The sequence below is a fragment of the Kryptolebias marmoratus genome, linkage group LG11 (genome assembly GCF_001649575.2).
Source record: "Kryptolebias marmoratus isolate JLee-2015 linkage group LG11, ASM164957v2, whole genome shotgun sequence".
NCBI lineage: Eukaryota > Metazoa > Chordata > Actinopteri > Cyprinodontiformes > Rivulidae > Kryptolebias > Kryptolebias marmoratus.
In genome coordinates, this window is record NC_051440.1 from 22900807 (window position 1) to 22916321 (window position 15515).

At 38.4% G+C, this 15515-nt stretch overlaps 1 protein-coding gene across 2 annotated transcripts; it reads right to left on the bottom strand.

The window, feature by feature from the left end:
• Positions 1–1841: 1841 nt before the first annotated feature.
• Positions 1842–5100, bottom strand: mterf2 (mitochondrial transcription termination factor 2). 2 transcript variants are annotated; one of them, XM_017418926.3, is made up of 2 exons: positions 4994–5100; positions 1842–3413 (listed from the first exon to the last, which is right to left on the bottom strand). In XM_017418926.3, exon 2 carries the CDS (start codon positions 3382–3384, stop codon positions 2257–2259), a length of 1128 nt encoding a protein of 375 aa, XP_017274415.1. In that variant the 5' UTR covers positions 3385–3413; positions 4994–5100; the 3' UTR covers positions 1842–2256. The 2 variants fall into 2 exon arrangements, with proteins under 2 accessions (XP_017274415.1, XP_017274417.1); XM_017418928.3 differs by lacking the exon at positions 4994–5100 and adding an exon at positions 4608–4910.
• Between the last annotated feature and the right edge of the window lie 10415 nt (positions 5101–15515).

The following is a 15515-nucleotide window of genomic DNA, read 5'->3' on the forward strand; positions in this document are numbered from 1 at the left end:
TCGCCATGACTACAGGACCGTGGTGAGTGATGCCGGCGGCGGCAGATGGGAAGTGGAAGTTGTTAACGTACGACGCCGCAGATCTGGACACACACATCCTCTGTCTTTGTCGTGACCCCCATCGTGAGAGCGAGGGAACCTTGAGGCATAAAGCCATGGCTTCATTAGCTGTGAAGCTCGCGCTCATTAAAAGCCACTCTCGGTTTCAAGGGCTTTCAGCAGCTCTGAAGCATTACAACACATTCCAAACCACACAGGGAACATCTTAACATGGCCTCTTAGTAGAGGCAGGGCCCGCTATGAGAGTAAAATATTATTTCATACAATTAGTTCTCACCCAAATGCTTTTTAAAAAACCTTAAAGGGATAATCTGGTCATCATCAAAGTGATGTTCTGTCAAATAGTTATCAATAGTTAATATCAGCTGTGACAACAGAACAGAGTTTGAATAAAGGGCATTAGTCTTTCTAGGCTAATGGCTAGCCAAAGGAGGGCTCGTTTTATGTCGTTTTTCAACCTTTTAAAACAACTCTTTTCTTTCCAAAACCACATACTGGTGTAAAAAAACACAAACTCAAATTAAACCGGTGCACTTTTGTGTGACAGTTTGTCTCTGTTTTACGTCATGAATGTAAACGTGCGGGACATAAACCGTGTAAATGTCGCGTCCCGATGCCCCTGAATGTATCAGTCACCCTGAACTTCAGTAAACTTTTGACTAACTACACGTGATGTCGGGGCAGATGGGGACATTCAGCAGCTTCAGCACCGACGACATGATCTACAGTCTCTGCTCAGCACATGGACATCACTTCAAAAATGACCAGACTATCCTTTTATAGAATAAAATCAAACAGAAAAGCAACAAAATTTGACTTATTTTCAAATCAACGCTTAAGCTGAAGCCAAAAAGAGTGTTTTTAAATTAAGTACTTCTGATCCAAACCTTTTTCCTTTTCAAAGCATTCAAATTCATTTAAGGTGATAACTAAAAGACATTTTAGTAGCTTATAATAAAGTGTCTCCATCTGTGCAGCAACAATAAAAGTCGAAGCTTTATTTCTTCCCAGAGGGGAACAGTTGTGTTTCCAAGAACATTGTGTGAAAATGACTCTCTGGCTGTAAATAAAATGAGTGGAAAAGCCTCAGTTAGGCACAATAACACATTTGATAGGCGACTCAGCACGTCTATCATTACGCCGTTATGTCAGGCAGAAATTTATGAAAGCGTTATTGTGATGGTGTAACGTGAAACGAGCTGGGATCATCTCTTTTTTTAATTTTTCAAACTGTCAGCAATTAACTGTCAGCATCCTTGCATTTGCCTTTTTGTCATCATTACGCTGTAATCCATCTCTTCCCAGAAACATTCACACTTGCAATAACAGTGCGCTCCTTTACTTGAGTAATAATATCAGACCGTACTGAGAAAAGCTACACGATCAGCCAGGACCACTTAACTCTGAATTAAAAGGAACATTTTCTGCAGTTACAGTAGCAGTTGGCAGCATAGCTCTGTTCTGGGAGCAGAAGCAAAAATGCTGCAGAATCCAGCCCAGAACGGCCCTGTCGACAGGCGTGATGATGACCACGATGAAGTCACACAGTTTGAGAATCTGAGGTGGAGGAAAGTTGCAAACATTTAGTTTTATGTTTGTTATCCAAGACACAGAAGGCAAAAACCAGGTCTGCGTTCCCAAGTGCAGACTGAAGTAATCCTAAGCTCAGTTCAAGTAGCAATAAAGTTTACTTTGGTCTGAATTATGAATGAGCTTTTCATAAAATAAACATAAACCAATTGAATGAAAAGAGGCAAATGAAAAAAAAACTGCTACATGACTCATAAGCAACAATTTATTTGCATTTTATTCACTTTGCAACCCAGAAGATTGGTCATTTTGGCAGCAGCAAGAAAGAGTTTTTAAAAAATATGCTCTTAGTTGTAACTTTAGCAAACTGTGAAAACAGTTTTTGAAAATATGTGAAAGAAAACCAGAAGCGTCATTTCTTACACCAAGAGAAATATGAAAGCTTCAAAAGAGTTTTTAGATTAAAATTAAAGGCACTTTCACAGACAGGATACTTTGTAAATGTTTAAAATGACATAACAGCATTTTGTCCTGCTGAAAAAGTCGTAATTTAAAATAACCGTTGGACTAAAGTGCACCTTTAGACGTAAGACACTGAAATCTTATTCAGACATAAGATAAGAATACATGCAGTATCCAATTAGAGTCTCTTTTCAGTAATCATTGTCAGTCATCTCCTTTTAAAGGGGCGACAGGGTTAAAAAGTGGTCTCTCTCTTTGCAGTTGCAGTTTTCCAAAACTCATCTCAAAGTCCTTTTTTGTGCCATTTAAAACATCCAGACTACCCGTCCTTACGTCATATCCATGAGCCTTCAGTCGCTGGATGCGATAGTTCACGATCTGCGGGGTCAGCTCCAGGACGGTTGGAATCTCTATGATCTGAGACATGCTGATCCCAGCGCTGAGGAGGCTCTCAAAGCGATCAGTAAAAGTAGATTCTGGATAGTAGAGCAGCGCGGGACACCTGAGGATCATCTCCCGCAGCTCTTCTTCGGAGCAGCCGATAGTTTCCTGGGAGACAGTGAGGGTGCGACGCATGCTGTCCGGGTTCAGCTCGGTGACAAAGCCCTTAAGTTTGGAGAGGAGATGAAGGAGCTGCGCAGTGCTGAAACCCTGGTCTCTCAGGAACACCAGATTCTGCTTCAGCGCCTCTGCAGGCTTGAGAAGAACAAACAGGTTTTGACTCAGCAGCTTCTGAAGCCAGATTTTCATGTTGGCTTCTTCGCCCCCGAGCTCCTTGTAGGCCTGTTGGAGGGTGCAGACCATGACCCGGTTCTGCTCTACAGGCCGGCTGAAGCTCTGTGGAGCGCTGGCCATGAGTTTGGTGATGACTCGCTTGTTGAGGTTCAGACTCTGGAGGTAAATAATGTTATTCCGCTGGTTGTCATGGTGACTGGAGGAGGTGAAGAAGGAGGCTGGGAATTTCTCAATGATACCAATCAGCTCATTCTTGTCTGGACACACGGACATCCACAGCTCCCTCTGAGTCTGTATCTGCTCCGGATTACAAAGAACCGCCTCAGGATGAATAGCTAAGATACGAGCAATGATGGGCCCCGAGGCCCCCATGTCCTTCAGCAGACTGGCTACCTCCTTAGTGTAGGCTGGACTCTGGTGTAGCACCCATCCTTTAAGTTTCCGAACCTTCTGGATGTCCACAGAGAGCTCATAAAGAGCCTCCACAGTCTGCTGGTTCTCTCCTGAGCTGAGAGACGCACATCTCCTGAGGTTCAGAGGTAGAACTGTGGCGTGTCGGCATCGAAGAAACAGAGACTTTGCATTGAAGCGCAGCATTAATGCAAAATCCTGATGATGCTCAGAAACTGAGGAGTGACAGCAAAAATAAAGTTTTTATCAGAAGTTATGCATTTCAGGTCAGAACAAAACCAGCTAATAATGCTAATATTTTATATACAGAATATAAAATTCAACCTGTTATTGTTAATGAAACTGCACAATCAGCACATTAGCAGTTCCAAAAAAAAACACCTATAAACTTTATTTGAATTATGCAGCTCTTAAAGTTTAAACCTTAAAATGAAACAAAAAAAAAATCTGATGAATGGAGCGACAGTAAAGGCCAGAACTATGAAACCCTGACGTGATGGAGGAATTACAACTTAACTGAACCACCTTAGCTATCCGGTGCATTACTTACTAGCTTTTGAATCTAAGATGGGGTGTTTGATTAACCTGGGCCAGCACATCACATAATTCATGAGCAGAGTTGGATGCAAAGATGGAACATTACAAAACTGCATATAAAAGAAATATTAAATTTAAGAAAAAACTACCAACTTGCTGAGTGCCAGTCTAGTATGTACTGAGTTTGTGTTTGCTCTTTTGACCTGATTGGGTACTTTAGTAGTTTTTAAGGGCTACTGAAGCTCTAATCTTTACAGCTCATGTTAAAGAGGGAAGTAAGACACTTGACATCTGTCCTTGGATATGGGTGAATACAAACACCACATAACATGATACAAATGATAATCAGTTTTATCATTTGTATCACGTCATGTGGTGTTTGTATTCACCCATATCCAAGGACAGATGTCAAGTGTCTTACATCCCTCTTTAACATAAGCTGTAAAGATTAGAGCTCTGATGTCATGGTGTTGTGGTATTATTGCATTTTGGTCAAAACATGTCACAGACAAATTCATTAAGGCCTGAGGAAATCATAAAAAGTTTTTTAACTTTTAACCATGCAGTGTTTAATCTGGATCTGAACCATTCTTCCCTTTTAACCTCTGACACGCGGTGTTGGGTGATAAAACACACTGGTACTAACTCCACGGGCCATTTCAACAAAATACTGACTGAAATGTATTATGCCCCATTAACCTTCCACTACAAACTCAACACGATGCAGGCATCTGTCCCTACATTTCTGAACTGTTAAGACATGCAGTGGAGCTCATGAGAAACATCCAACAATGACTTGTCTCCTTCACACTTGAATGATTATTGTCAGTCATCTCAGGGCTTAAATTAATCAAACAAGCTTCTCGAAATACCTTAATGGTTAACCTAACCTTCACAGATTGACATGAGATCGACTTGATCAGCCAACGAACTTTTACCGTGGACATGTAATAACCTGAAAAGACGCTGTTGTTCCCTAACTGTCACACTGTCTAAAAAATGTTTGACGTCCTCCAGATGCTGTTTTCTTTCTTTCTTTTTCAAAATAAAAGTCTCCCTCGAGCTCTGCAGAGACCTGCTACATAGTTAGCTTGCAAGCTAACAGCTAGAAGACGCACAAGTAGCCACATAACGTCGCTGGCACCTCATCGTATCATTATTTAACACGGTAATATAGGTTTTTTTTAACCGAGGTGTTCACATATGTGGAGATGTTGAAAGTCTAATAAATATTAGCTGAAAAAATGAAATAAACTACCTTATTTCAGCAGCGGTCAGAGGAAGTGACGCTTTGTTATGAAACGATTTCTTCTACGGTTGCCAACAGCGACACCCCAAGGTGACAGGAGGTATTACAGGAGAGAAGCCAAACAGATCCTGAAACAGAAACATTATATGATAAATATATATTTTTTGTTTTACAGATTATTCTTGCAAATCCAGAAGGTGCACCATAACAGTAGGCTGTTTTAAGTAAAACACATAATTGTACTGTATTGTATACTGAGTCAGCATTTACACTGTGCTCCTATTTTTTTGTTTGCTTGTTTTTCCTTCTGTTTTTTTGAAGTCAACAACTTTGTGCAATATATAATAATGATTCAGCTCTTTTAGGAGATGGGTGCTAAGTTTACTGGTGTGTGGAACTTTTACACTTTTCAAAATATTTAACTTTATGTACAAATATTTTCCCCATAGAAATACATTGAGATCTCTTCAGTTCCTTCAAAATAATTGCTCTCCTTGAAAACTGTTAAGGCATACTTGCTCTATTTTTGTCTTCTGATGCTTCTTTTAGTTTTTAGCTGACCTTTTGACACTTTAAGCTATAGCCTTTTGGCTCCTTTAACTTTTAGCTAGCCTTCAACCTTCAATTAGTTTTTTGCTCTTTTAAATTTGTTTGCTACTTTTAGCTATTGTTTTGCTACTTTTGACTTTTAGTTAGCTTTTAGATTGTGGCTTGTGTCCTGCTTTTTTATATCTAAAAATTTCCATTTCAGCTTCTTTAGCAAACTTGTTTAGCACTCAGCATTCACATTAGGGTAGCCTAAATAAAAAAAGAAAAAGGTTAAGTTAATTTTCTCTTTCTTTCCTCTTTTTTTATTCTTGTTGTCTTTTCCTTTCTTTGCAGCATATTATGACTGAAGTCAGAAAAGTGTAAATTAGGTTGAGATGTTATGGTTGAAGTAGCATTTTGAAAGTGTTGTAGAAATGATCACAATAAAACCACAAATTTAAAGAATAAAATTCACACTGAACCTGATATTTCAAACCTAAAGTTGACTCACTGAGAATAAGCAGGATTAATGCAGTTTATGTTTGACATAATACTACCATTTCTTTTTTACTTTTAACAATTTAACCTAATTTTTAACATTTTCATTTTGTCCACAAAAATACACTAATAGGAAAATTTTTCAAAAACCTCAACCTTCATTCAATATTCTTTTCCAAGTGACCCTTACACCTCTCACCTTTTCATAACTCGGCTCTTTTATTTCCACCCATATGTCCAGTAATCAAATAATTTTGGGGAAAATCTGTATCTCAAACAGCAGTTGGTGCAGCTCCAAACCCTGCAGCATAAGGGGCCCTGATGAGTGTAATCAGCGCCGAGCTGAATTGGACTGAACACATGGAGAGTCTTTCGCAGTTGGTGCTTAATCATGATGCTTGATCACCAGCTCTGCAAGCTGTTCCCACAGCAGAGCAGGAGCTGCTGCAGCTGACTGAGTATGTGGCTTCATTATAGTTTATGTACTAGTAAACAGATTATTTCCCTCAAAGGAAAACAGACTGATGCTTTTTGTTTGTTTTTTAATAAACAAAATCTTGATGGGGAAGAACTGGTCATTTTTAGCCTTGTTATAAATAGGTTGCTCTTTTCAGACAGATTGTGTTCACACACAAGCATACAAACACGGAGGGTTTTTTTCTTTCCTGCTGTGTGGACTTGCATGGTTTTTATGGGAAATAACGAAAGAAAAATAAAAACATGTCTGAAGTGAAAACAAATGTCATTCAATCTAACAATTCCAGTCAACCTGTTGACTGTTACAATAACTGTAATGACAAATTTTATTGAGGAATTTGAAACCTAAACAAGATTAAAAAAAAAGAAAAGATTGAGTGCAACAAAGGAACAAATAGACTGAAACAATAATTTTATGCAGCAGAAACTTTACTAATCCAGTTATGCTGCTGTGACAAAAGAGTGGCTGGTGCTGGCAGGTCTAAACTGAAGAGATACGCACATTTCCTCATTTCTGCTGCATTTATATTTTCTGCAAAAAAGAAAGTTTTAAAGGAAGACGACAATGAATTTGCTGAAGAAGCTGAAACAAAGTTGTTTAATCTAAAAGCTAAATAAAGCAAAATGCACGTTTAAAGTCAAAGTAGAAAAAGGCTAGCCTATAGCCCAAGTGGCAAAATTGAATAAAGCTAAAAGTAGCATAAGAAGACAAAAAAGAGCAAGATTGCTGAAGCAGACGCTTTTTAAGAAATGGAAAATAAACTGTATTTCTATGGAGAAATATTTGAAACTAAAGTGAAAAATTTTGAAAATTATAAAAGTTTCAAAAAACAAAAGTGATAGTGCCCATCTCCTGAATGAGCTGAATGAGTTGCGATATGAATGGCTGAAAAGGCACAAAAAATGTAGAAGTAGGCTGCAAAAAAACACACAAAAAACAAAAACAAAACAGGAACACAGTAGTGTGAATACTGACAAATGCATTAGACTGCAAAAAACAGACCAAGCAGAGAGTCGTTTTTTGCTTTTAATTTCTTCTGTGAGTGTCCTTTACACACACAGAGACATATTTGTGACATTACCAGCTCTTCTTACATAAAACCTGAGATCTGGGGCTGTGAGGAGGTTTTGCTCAACTTTATTCATCATGGCCAAACGTCTCTGTCTGCGACTGGTTATTTCCCAACCAGCATTTATTGCAGCACCTGTACAGGAACAGGCTCCTCCAAACAAGAGCTCGATGTCTTTCACCTACTTACTGTTTCAACAGGAGAAACTGAAACAAGATAAAGAACAACAGCCTGCTTTACCAGAAGAAAATGTATGAGGAAGACTTTAATGGCATGAATACCGACATACCATAAAGTTATACACAGTCATTTTCCACCATGTTAAAATTTCTGGAAGTTCCTTGTTGTGCAACTCTGAAGATGTTATCTGAACAATGAGATTAGATATCACTTTGTAAACTGAGTTTTACAGTTGGGGAATTTATCAGTAAAAAGGTGCATTCACAGGGAGGAGAAATCAGTAATTTTGACTCGTGATGGCAAACTGAGTCACATTTTGAGTTGTTATTTTCAAATTTTCCATCTCAAAAGCCTAAAAATGATATATAGTTTGTTGAAATTTGATGATTCATCACCTGACAGCATGCAAGCTTATGAGCTTATAAATTCCTGCCCCACATTTATAAAGGAAATCCCCAAACTTCACAATGTCTTCAAACATTATATGAAGGGATTCTCCGGCGCTACTGCAGGTCAATGGTCAGTTTCAGAGGAAATCTTTAGGGTCACAAGACTAAGGATAAGTTTTGAAGATATACTTGTTTGAAAACTTTGATTTGGTTTAAAGGTAGATTAAGAAGATAAACATAAGATGATCATGACTTAAAACTCTGGCATTAAAGGTGGCAGGTGATACGCATTCCTTCAAGAAATGTTAGGTCTTAAATTTTATTATTTAGCAGATTATTATTAGATTATTAATTCAGTAATAAACAGATGTTTTTATCTAATGTGACTTACGAGTCGGGGACACATTTTCGAGCACTGTGAAGGCTGAGTGAATGTAGGACAACCTCTTTACTTTCTGAGCCGCATGAATTTAATTACTATTTTTATTTATTTATAAACCTTTATTTAACCAGGCAAGTCCCACTGAGATCACAGATCTCTTTTTCACAGGAGGCCTGGGCCTGTTTAACATTAACAAATTTACAATAACATTCCTTTTAGTGATCAGAAAATAGGTTACACATTAACAAGGGTTGTTGCTGAATAACAGTTTATCAGTAAAACATGGTTCACCTGACTCTCTTGTGGACTGTGGAAGGCAGGCATCAAACCTGCAAACATCCTACAACGTAGCAGCCCCACTTGTTTCTTTGTTTTTTCTTTTTGAGTAAGAAAGCAACCAAAGTCCAAACAAAAACTCTGACACTCCTTCAGAAAACTTAAAGGAACTATTGACCTAAAAAAAGTTAAAAGATTTCAAGGAAGTTTGTCTTCTTGGAAGAAAAGTATGTAGATATGTGTGATGACTCAACACTGTTTGTCTGTTCCTGCAGGGTCTCAATCATGTTCGAACAAAAGCTTTTATTGTGTATTATATTTCCCACTTCTTAAACAACATAAAACTGACACTGCTGATAAAAAGCTTTGAATTAATGTTTTTTGTTGCCTCACAGCAACAAAGGAAACAATATACCGAGCGCTCCAAGGCAGCAGAGACATTACACGCAACATTACCTGATACAGCTAGATTTAGTCAAGATTATTCCACTCCCTAAGCAAAAGTATGATGACAAAACAAACAATCACCACATGCATTAGCAAATGTGCAGCCAAGCAGATATGCAGTAAGTTCCCGTAAACATCTTGGTGTAAACTGCTCTCAGGTAACCTGTAGAAACTGACCGCTCCCTCTGCTGAATGAACACCTGCAGAAGAGATCGTTTCTGATGAGACAGAAGCAGGAGCTCTTATCAGAATCCTGTTGGTTCACTCTGTCAAGCTTGTCATGATAAAACAACTGGTTTCACGTCACTTCCATCTGCTCCTGTCATTCTAACTTGACAAGTTTGCGTGTATCGATGTCTGCACAAAAGAAAACGTGCCTGTGTGTGTGAGAGAGTGTGTGTGTGGGCGTATGTCAGTGGAACTGAGAGTGTGTTTGGGTTGTTCCTTAAAAGAAAGTGCAAGAGGAAGGACATAATTTAGAGGCGGGACAACACTGGCAGGTAAACTAAACAGACCTTTTGTGAGTCCAGTGTAGTTAGGAGCAGACAGACAACATGACCTACATCAGGTTTACAGAGTTGACGCTTTTTCTCCTCTTCCTCAGTCAAGTCTGCAGTGAGCTGACAGACATCGTGTTGAAGCAAGAGGGCCAAAATGTTGTGATGGGGTTTTGTTTCGGAGTAGATTATAATGTGGTTTACAAATCCGTTCCGGGAGGAGAACAGCTGCTTGGCAACTCCTCACAGGAGAAACTGCCTAACTCACTTCCTGCAGACCTACAGAGTCGGATCTACATGAGCAATGACACAAACCTGCTGGGAGTGAAGATCGAGGACCTCAAAGAATGGGACTCTGGAACATATAAGATGGAATGCTGGCAGAACCAGAAACTGATCAGCAACCACACCGAGCACCTCACCGTGTGCAGAGAGGAGATTTCATCTAAGGAGATCATCGTGAATACGGAAGGTGGAGCAGAGATTCTGTGCAGCAGTTCTTCCATTGGCCTGGAGGGAACGTCTGTGCACTGGTACCATGAAATGCCTCCACATTACAAAAGGACCTTCTTTCTGGATACTAGTGTTTCACTGGAGCCTCTGATGGAAGATCTGCAAGGTGTCATTAAGGCCAGACAAAATGGGACACTGCTTGTGCTTGACAAAACCGTGGTCGAGAAATCCCCATATTTTTACTGTGTTGTGTTCAAAGGTAAGACATGCCTTGCTTTCCAAAGTATGTACCCACCAGAAAACAGTGAAAGCAGGGACATTTTTGTCTCAAAAGAGGACAGTGTGGTTCTAAATTGCCCCGCTGATGCTAATCAACAGCATTGGGACACACCACTGGGGGAAATCAACAGCAGCAGCGTGAAAAATAATCAGATGTACATATCAGCTGGTGATGAACCAAAAACCTTCTCCTTGATTATTCCTGCCGCTTCCGATGAACACAGTGGAAAGTATTCATGCATCTCTACCTTTGCTGACATCGAGTACACACTGTTTGTTTGCTCCAAAAGCAAATCGCAGAATAAACTTGTTAACTCAGGACAACATGTCTCACTGGAATGTGATTTTGGACAAAAGAACTCCAGCAGCGTGCAGTGGTACCGCAGAGTGACGCCAACCCGCTACGAATTTATTGGTGGAATAGACGACGGTAGTGTTATCATCGCAGAGCTACTGAAAGGCAAAGTGAACCTGTCTGAATCTGGGTTGCTAACCATCTCTCACCTAAACTCGAAAGATGAAGGGCTTTACATGTGTGTTGCTTTAACCGGCCCTGAATTCATATATTATGGTGATTATGATTTAGATGATTATGATGATAATGGTGATGATGGTGATGATGGTGATGATGGTGATGATGGTGATGATGTTGATGATGTTGATGATGGTGATTCTGATGAAACTATCAGTGAAGATTATACTACTGACTATGAACTCACTGATGTGACAGTGAGGTGCACCTTGAAACACGAGACATTTTTAAAAGTTAAGAATGTGAGGGCGATGAACCCACCAGAACACACGAACGTTACTTGGTATCCAGTGGTGGGAGGAGTGGTGGGGCTTGTAGTGGTTGCAGCAGTCATAGTAGCTGTAGTGATTGCTAAAAAAAGGAAAGTGTCAACCCAAAAAACATCCTCTATTGAGAATCCTGATGTAAAACAAGGTTTTCTTAGTAAAGACTAAAAACTGGAGACAGTAAATCAGTAAAAATGCAATTTGTTTGTTCAAAATGTGTTTTTGACATACTAAAACTTTTATTTTTTTAACATATAGCGTTCCTAAAAGCCATTAATGTTCAAACAATCTCATCTAGTTTTAATGCAAACACCATATTATACTAACCAAGTAGTCTGTGTGATCATCTGACGGCGTGACAGTGTTGTATGGGTGTATCGTTAATTCATAAGTCAAAACCTGTTAGACTGCTTGTCTTTTCACAGACTGCTTGACAAGATACAGTAGATGACAATGACAATCAGAAAGTACCTGAAAATAAATCAAAGAGTCTAACCAATTATTCAGATGCTAAATTACACATAAATTAGTGAACTGCAGACAGTGTTAAACTTAGTGACACGAATTACAAAAATATGTTTTATTTTTCATGGTGTAACACACCTTTCTTTGTATAAAAGCTGAGATAAGTTCCAACTTCATATTTAAAATTATATGAAACAAAAAGCTTGTACGAATGATGAGTTTGCTTATCTTATGTTTGTATTGTGCAACAAGTTTTAGACAAAATGCTGACTCATTTTCACTGTTCGGCTCCTTAAAACAGCCTTGTTTTTTGGAAGTTAAGTGTCAGAATGTGGCAAATGTGTTTATTTTCAACAGCTAAGTTGTCTAAGTTGTGTAGTTTGCTGTAGTTGTAAATCTCTAAATAAATATGACAACCTGTTTGACTTCACACATGCTAACAACACATGCTATACTCTTTAGAGGCAGATTATGACTGCCTTTTTCCTCCAGTCTTTTACTGAATAATTTATTAGAGCAGCTGAAGAAAAGTTAATGTTTTAGGGCTTTATATTGTCTGGATTTATAGATGATTGTCTGTATCTATCATGATGTAAAAATGCATCTTTTTATTCTTGTTACACAATATCAGTAAGCAAACTATAAAAATGTTTTCTAAAAAGCCTGCATGCAGTGTGTTATTTTTCAAACTTGTGTTTAGGTATGTTGCACTTCAATCTAATTTTTGTTTTGTTTCAACAAAATATAATTTTTGTTGTTGTGCTGAACACATAAACTGCATTTTTGTAGCAACATCTGCTGCAGCTCAAGATCCAATTTAGTAACAGAGCGCAGAGTAAACATCGGTTTTGATCCAATTTATCAACTGTTTGCATTAAGTGACAAACCACAAAACGTGCTCATACGTGTATAAAAGCATGTCTACAGTATCTTGACTTTCCAAATATATTTGTATTGATTCAGTTGTGCATTTTAAATCAGTGTGGATAAAAAACACAACTGAATCAAGGGTTGCATTCAGGGAGGGAACTGAAGAGCTGCTAGCAAGGCTTCTTTTTATGTTTAGCATTATGTAAATACAATCAGTGGGCTGTATTGTACTGAAATAAATTTAATTAATTACATATTTAAATTAATTAGATTTATTTGATCAAAAGATAGAACTGAGCTGAATTTGATAGTTTTATTCTGTACAGGGTCTGAGATGGCTTCTGTTGTAATTCAGTCCAACATTCAGTAAATGAACAGGAGACTGTCATCACTTTGTACTGAGATTAAGCACCAATAATATTCTTTAATCTGAAATTAAACACACACACACACACACACACACACACACACACATATATATATATATATATATATATATATATATATATATATATTGCATCAATGGCATTATGCTACCTAGTCACAACTTACAAGAACTTCAAAAATGAGAAAACTTCTTGTTCTCAGGCCTTGATTATCCACTCAGTCGACACCCTGTAGAGAGTTAATATGCAGCAGTCGGTGAGCTGTGAGCCCCTGGGCTCCTTCACAGCGAGGCCACTGAAACACCTCTGTTCTCCCTCTGGGTTGTCAGTAACACGAGGTCCAGGTCTCCGTTCCCTGCCTGACCACATTTCACACGAGGCATTAATAATGTATAAGACACTTTGTGCTGCACTATTAAAACATGTGAACCACACACATGTGGAAAGATGTTCATAATCATCTTAATTCTGCAAACACTTCAACATTCTGTTAGTTGAAAATTATATTTACAACAGAATAAATTTTAGTTTATTTATCAAACAGATTGTGTTCATGTTTTAGGCAGTCATTCGTTCCTTTATTTGTTGTTTCCCAAAAGAGAAACTTTCTTTCTCATTTTTTTAATCATCTTGGCAATAAAGCTCCATGGTTTTCTAAAGGTCTTTAAAAGTTTCCTTTCAGATTAGCTGTACTTCAGCATTTAATGATGAATAGGTTTTTGTTTGTTGGGCCAAATAGCACTGACCTTTAATGATTCAAAAATAAAAAAGGCATCAAGGGATGAACCAGAAAACCAATCCACGCAAAACAAATACCTTTATAAAACACGCAACTTAGCAAATAACTAATTTTAAGTGGCACCTTTAAACACTTTGTTATTCGTGCTTGTTGCTGAGACACGATTTTGAATAATTTCTTTCAACGAATCTACAAAAAAAGGGAAATGATCTATAAACTTGTCATTTCTCTGCATGAATTTTGATGCGCCTTTGAAAAATTTGCTGAAAATAGAAAAGCTGAGGACAAAAGAAGCAGAAAACAGTATCTGAAAGTAATGACTTACATGTCAGTGCCTGAAACAATAACAGTTTCATTGGTAATTAGAATTTAAAAGGTTTAGATCGATATCAAGTAGCAGCGTACAAATATAACAGCCTGGACATTACAATGTGAAACCATTGTTTTTAAACTTCAGGTTATTATATCTTTAAAAACATAAATTTATTTTTTAATGCAAATGTAAAATAGTTTTGCTGCATGCTTATAATAGCTTTAAATCTTAGAAAGTGGGGATGTTGGTGTTCAGTTTTATATCTGCTGCCAAATCCTCTTACACCTACACACTTAACCTTTTTAAAGCTTCGATAAATATTTATGTTGCACAGTTGTGCCAATACATCAAGAAGAAATATGGTTTCTGTTCTTGTATGTGGGAAATATCAACTCTTATTCCATTTCTGTTTTTAATTTAATGTTGAGCCAATGTTTCATACTGATGCTGCAATCAACAAATGAGTTTTTAAAATTTAATGCACAAAATCTCACATGGTTAGGGGTATTTTTTGTTGTTATCTGTCCACTGATTCATAAGATATTTTGCTAATGCTACAAACAAATGAAAATATATAATTTGTGAACATAAATGCTTAAAAAAAAGGCGAGCTCTTGGTGTGTTTGTAGTCAGGAAGTGCAGGAGAATCTGATGAGTCAATCTGAAAAGAAATGGAGGGGATGAGGGTCTTCTGTATATGCTCGTTAGCCCGTTTACATACGCCTCCTCACATGGGTGACTGATGGAGACGCAGATGTGGAAGGGGAAGCAGCTGGTTGTTGTTCTCAGGTGTAATTAAGAAAAGACTCAGTCACACAGAAATCTCAAGAGAGCGCAGACACTTCTTCATGCCTCGCAGAATGGCGAGTTCCAGCAGTACTAACTTCCTTCAGCTTGTTACAGTCGGAAACTTTAAATGGATTGGCTTAATTGCTGCAGCGTCCCTCAGACCATCTGTGTATGTGGGAGGGCAAGTTGGAAGAACTGTGTGAATGTCTTTCTCACTGTTTGCATTGAGGCAAAGTAAGGAGCTGCAGCGAGAGCGCAGAACTAAACTTAGTAAAACAATCAATAGAATCAGCTAGGAAATTGTGTTTAGACAAGTTGTTTTACTCAGAGACTCTGCTGGGTTCTTTTTTTTGGCTTGTTTAACTTCTTCAGAATACACCAAGATGTGTGACCAGACTACCAATCAAGGGATTATCTAAAGTTTTCTGCTCAAAATCAGAATCACAGCCTCCAACACACCCCACCCTCACAGGGCAGCTGTCCGTCCGATCAGGAGGCCTTGTTGAGCAGAGTCATCACGTCAGCTCGGCGCTCCCCGGTGGCTGCCGGGCTAAGCCTGCTGAGGCCTGATCTGCTGTAATTTGCCAGGTCCATTACTCCCACAAATGTGATGGCTGCGCGCCCTGAGAGTGTGTAACAGTTGGTGGGATATAGAGCTGGAGAGGGAGCGAGACAGAGGAAAAAAGAGTGGGGTA

Excerpts from the sequence above, each read along its gene's own strand:
- mterf2 (XM_017418926.3), bottom strand. The coding sequence starts at position 3,384 with ATGCTGCGCTTCAATGCAAAGTCTCTGTTTCTTCGATGCCGACACGCC.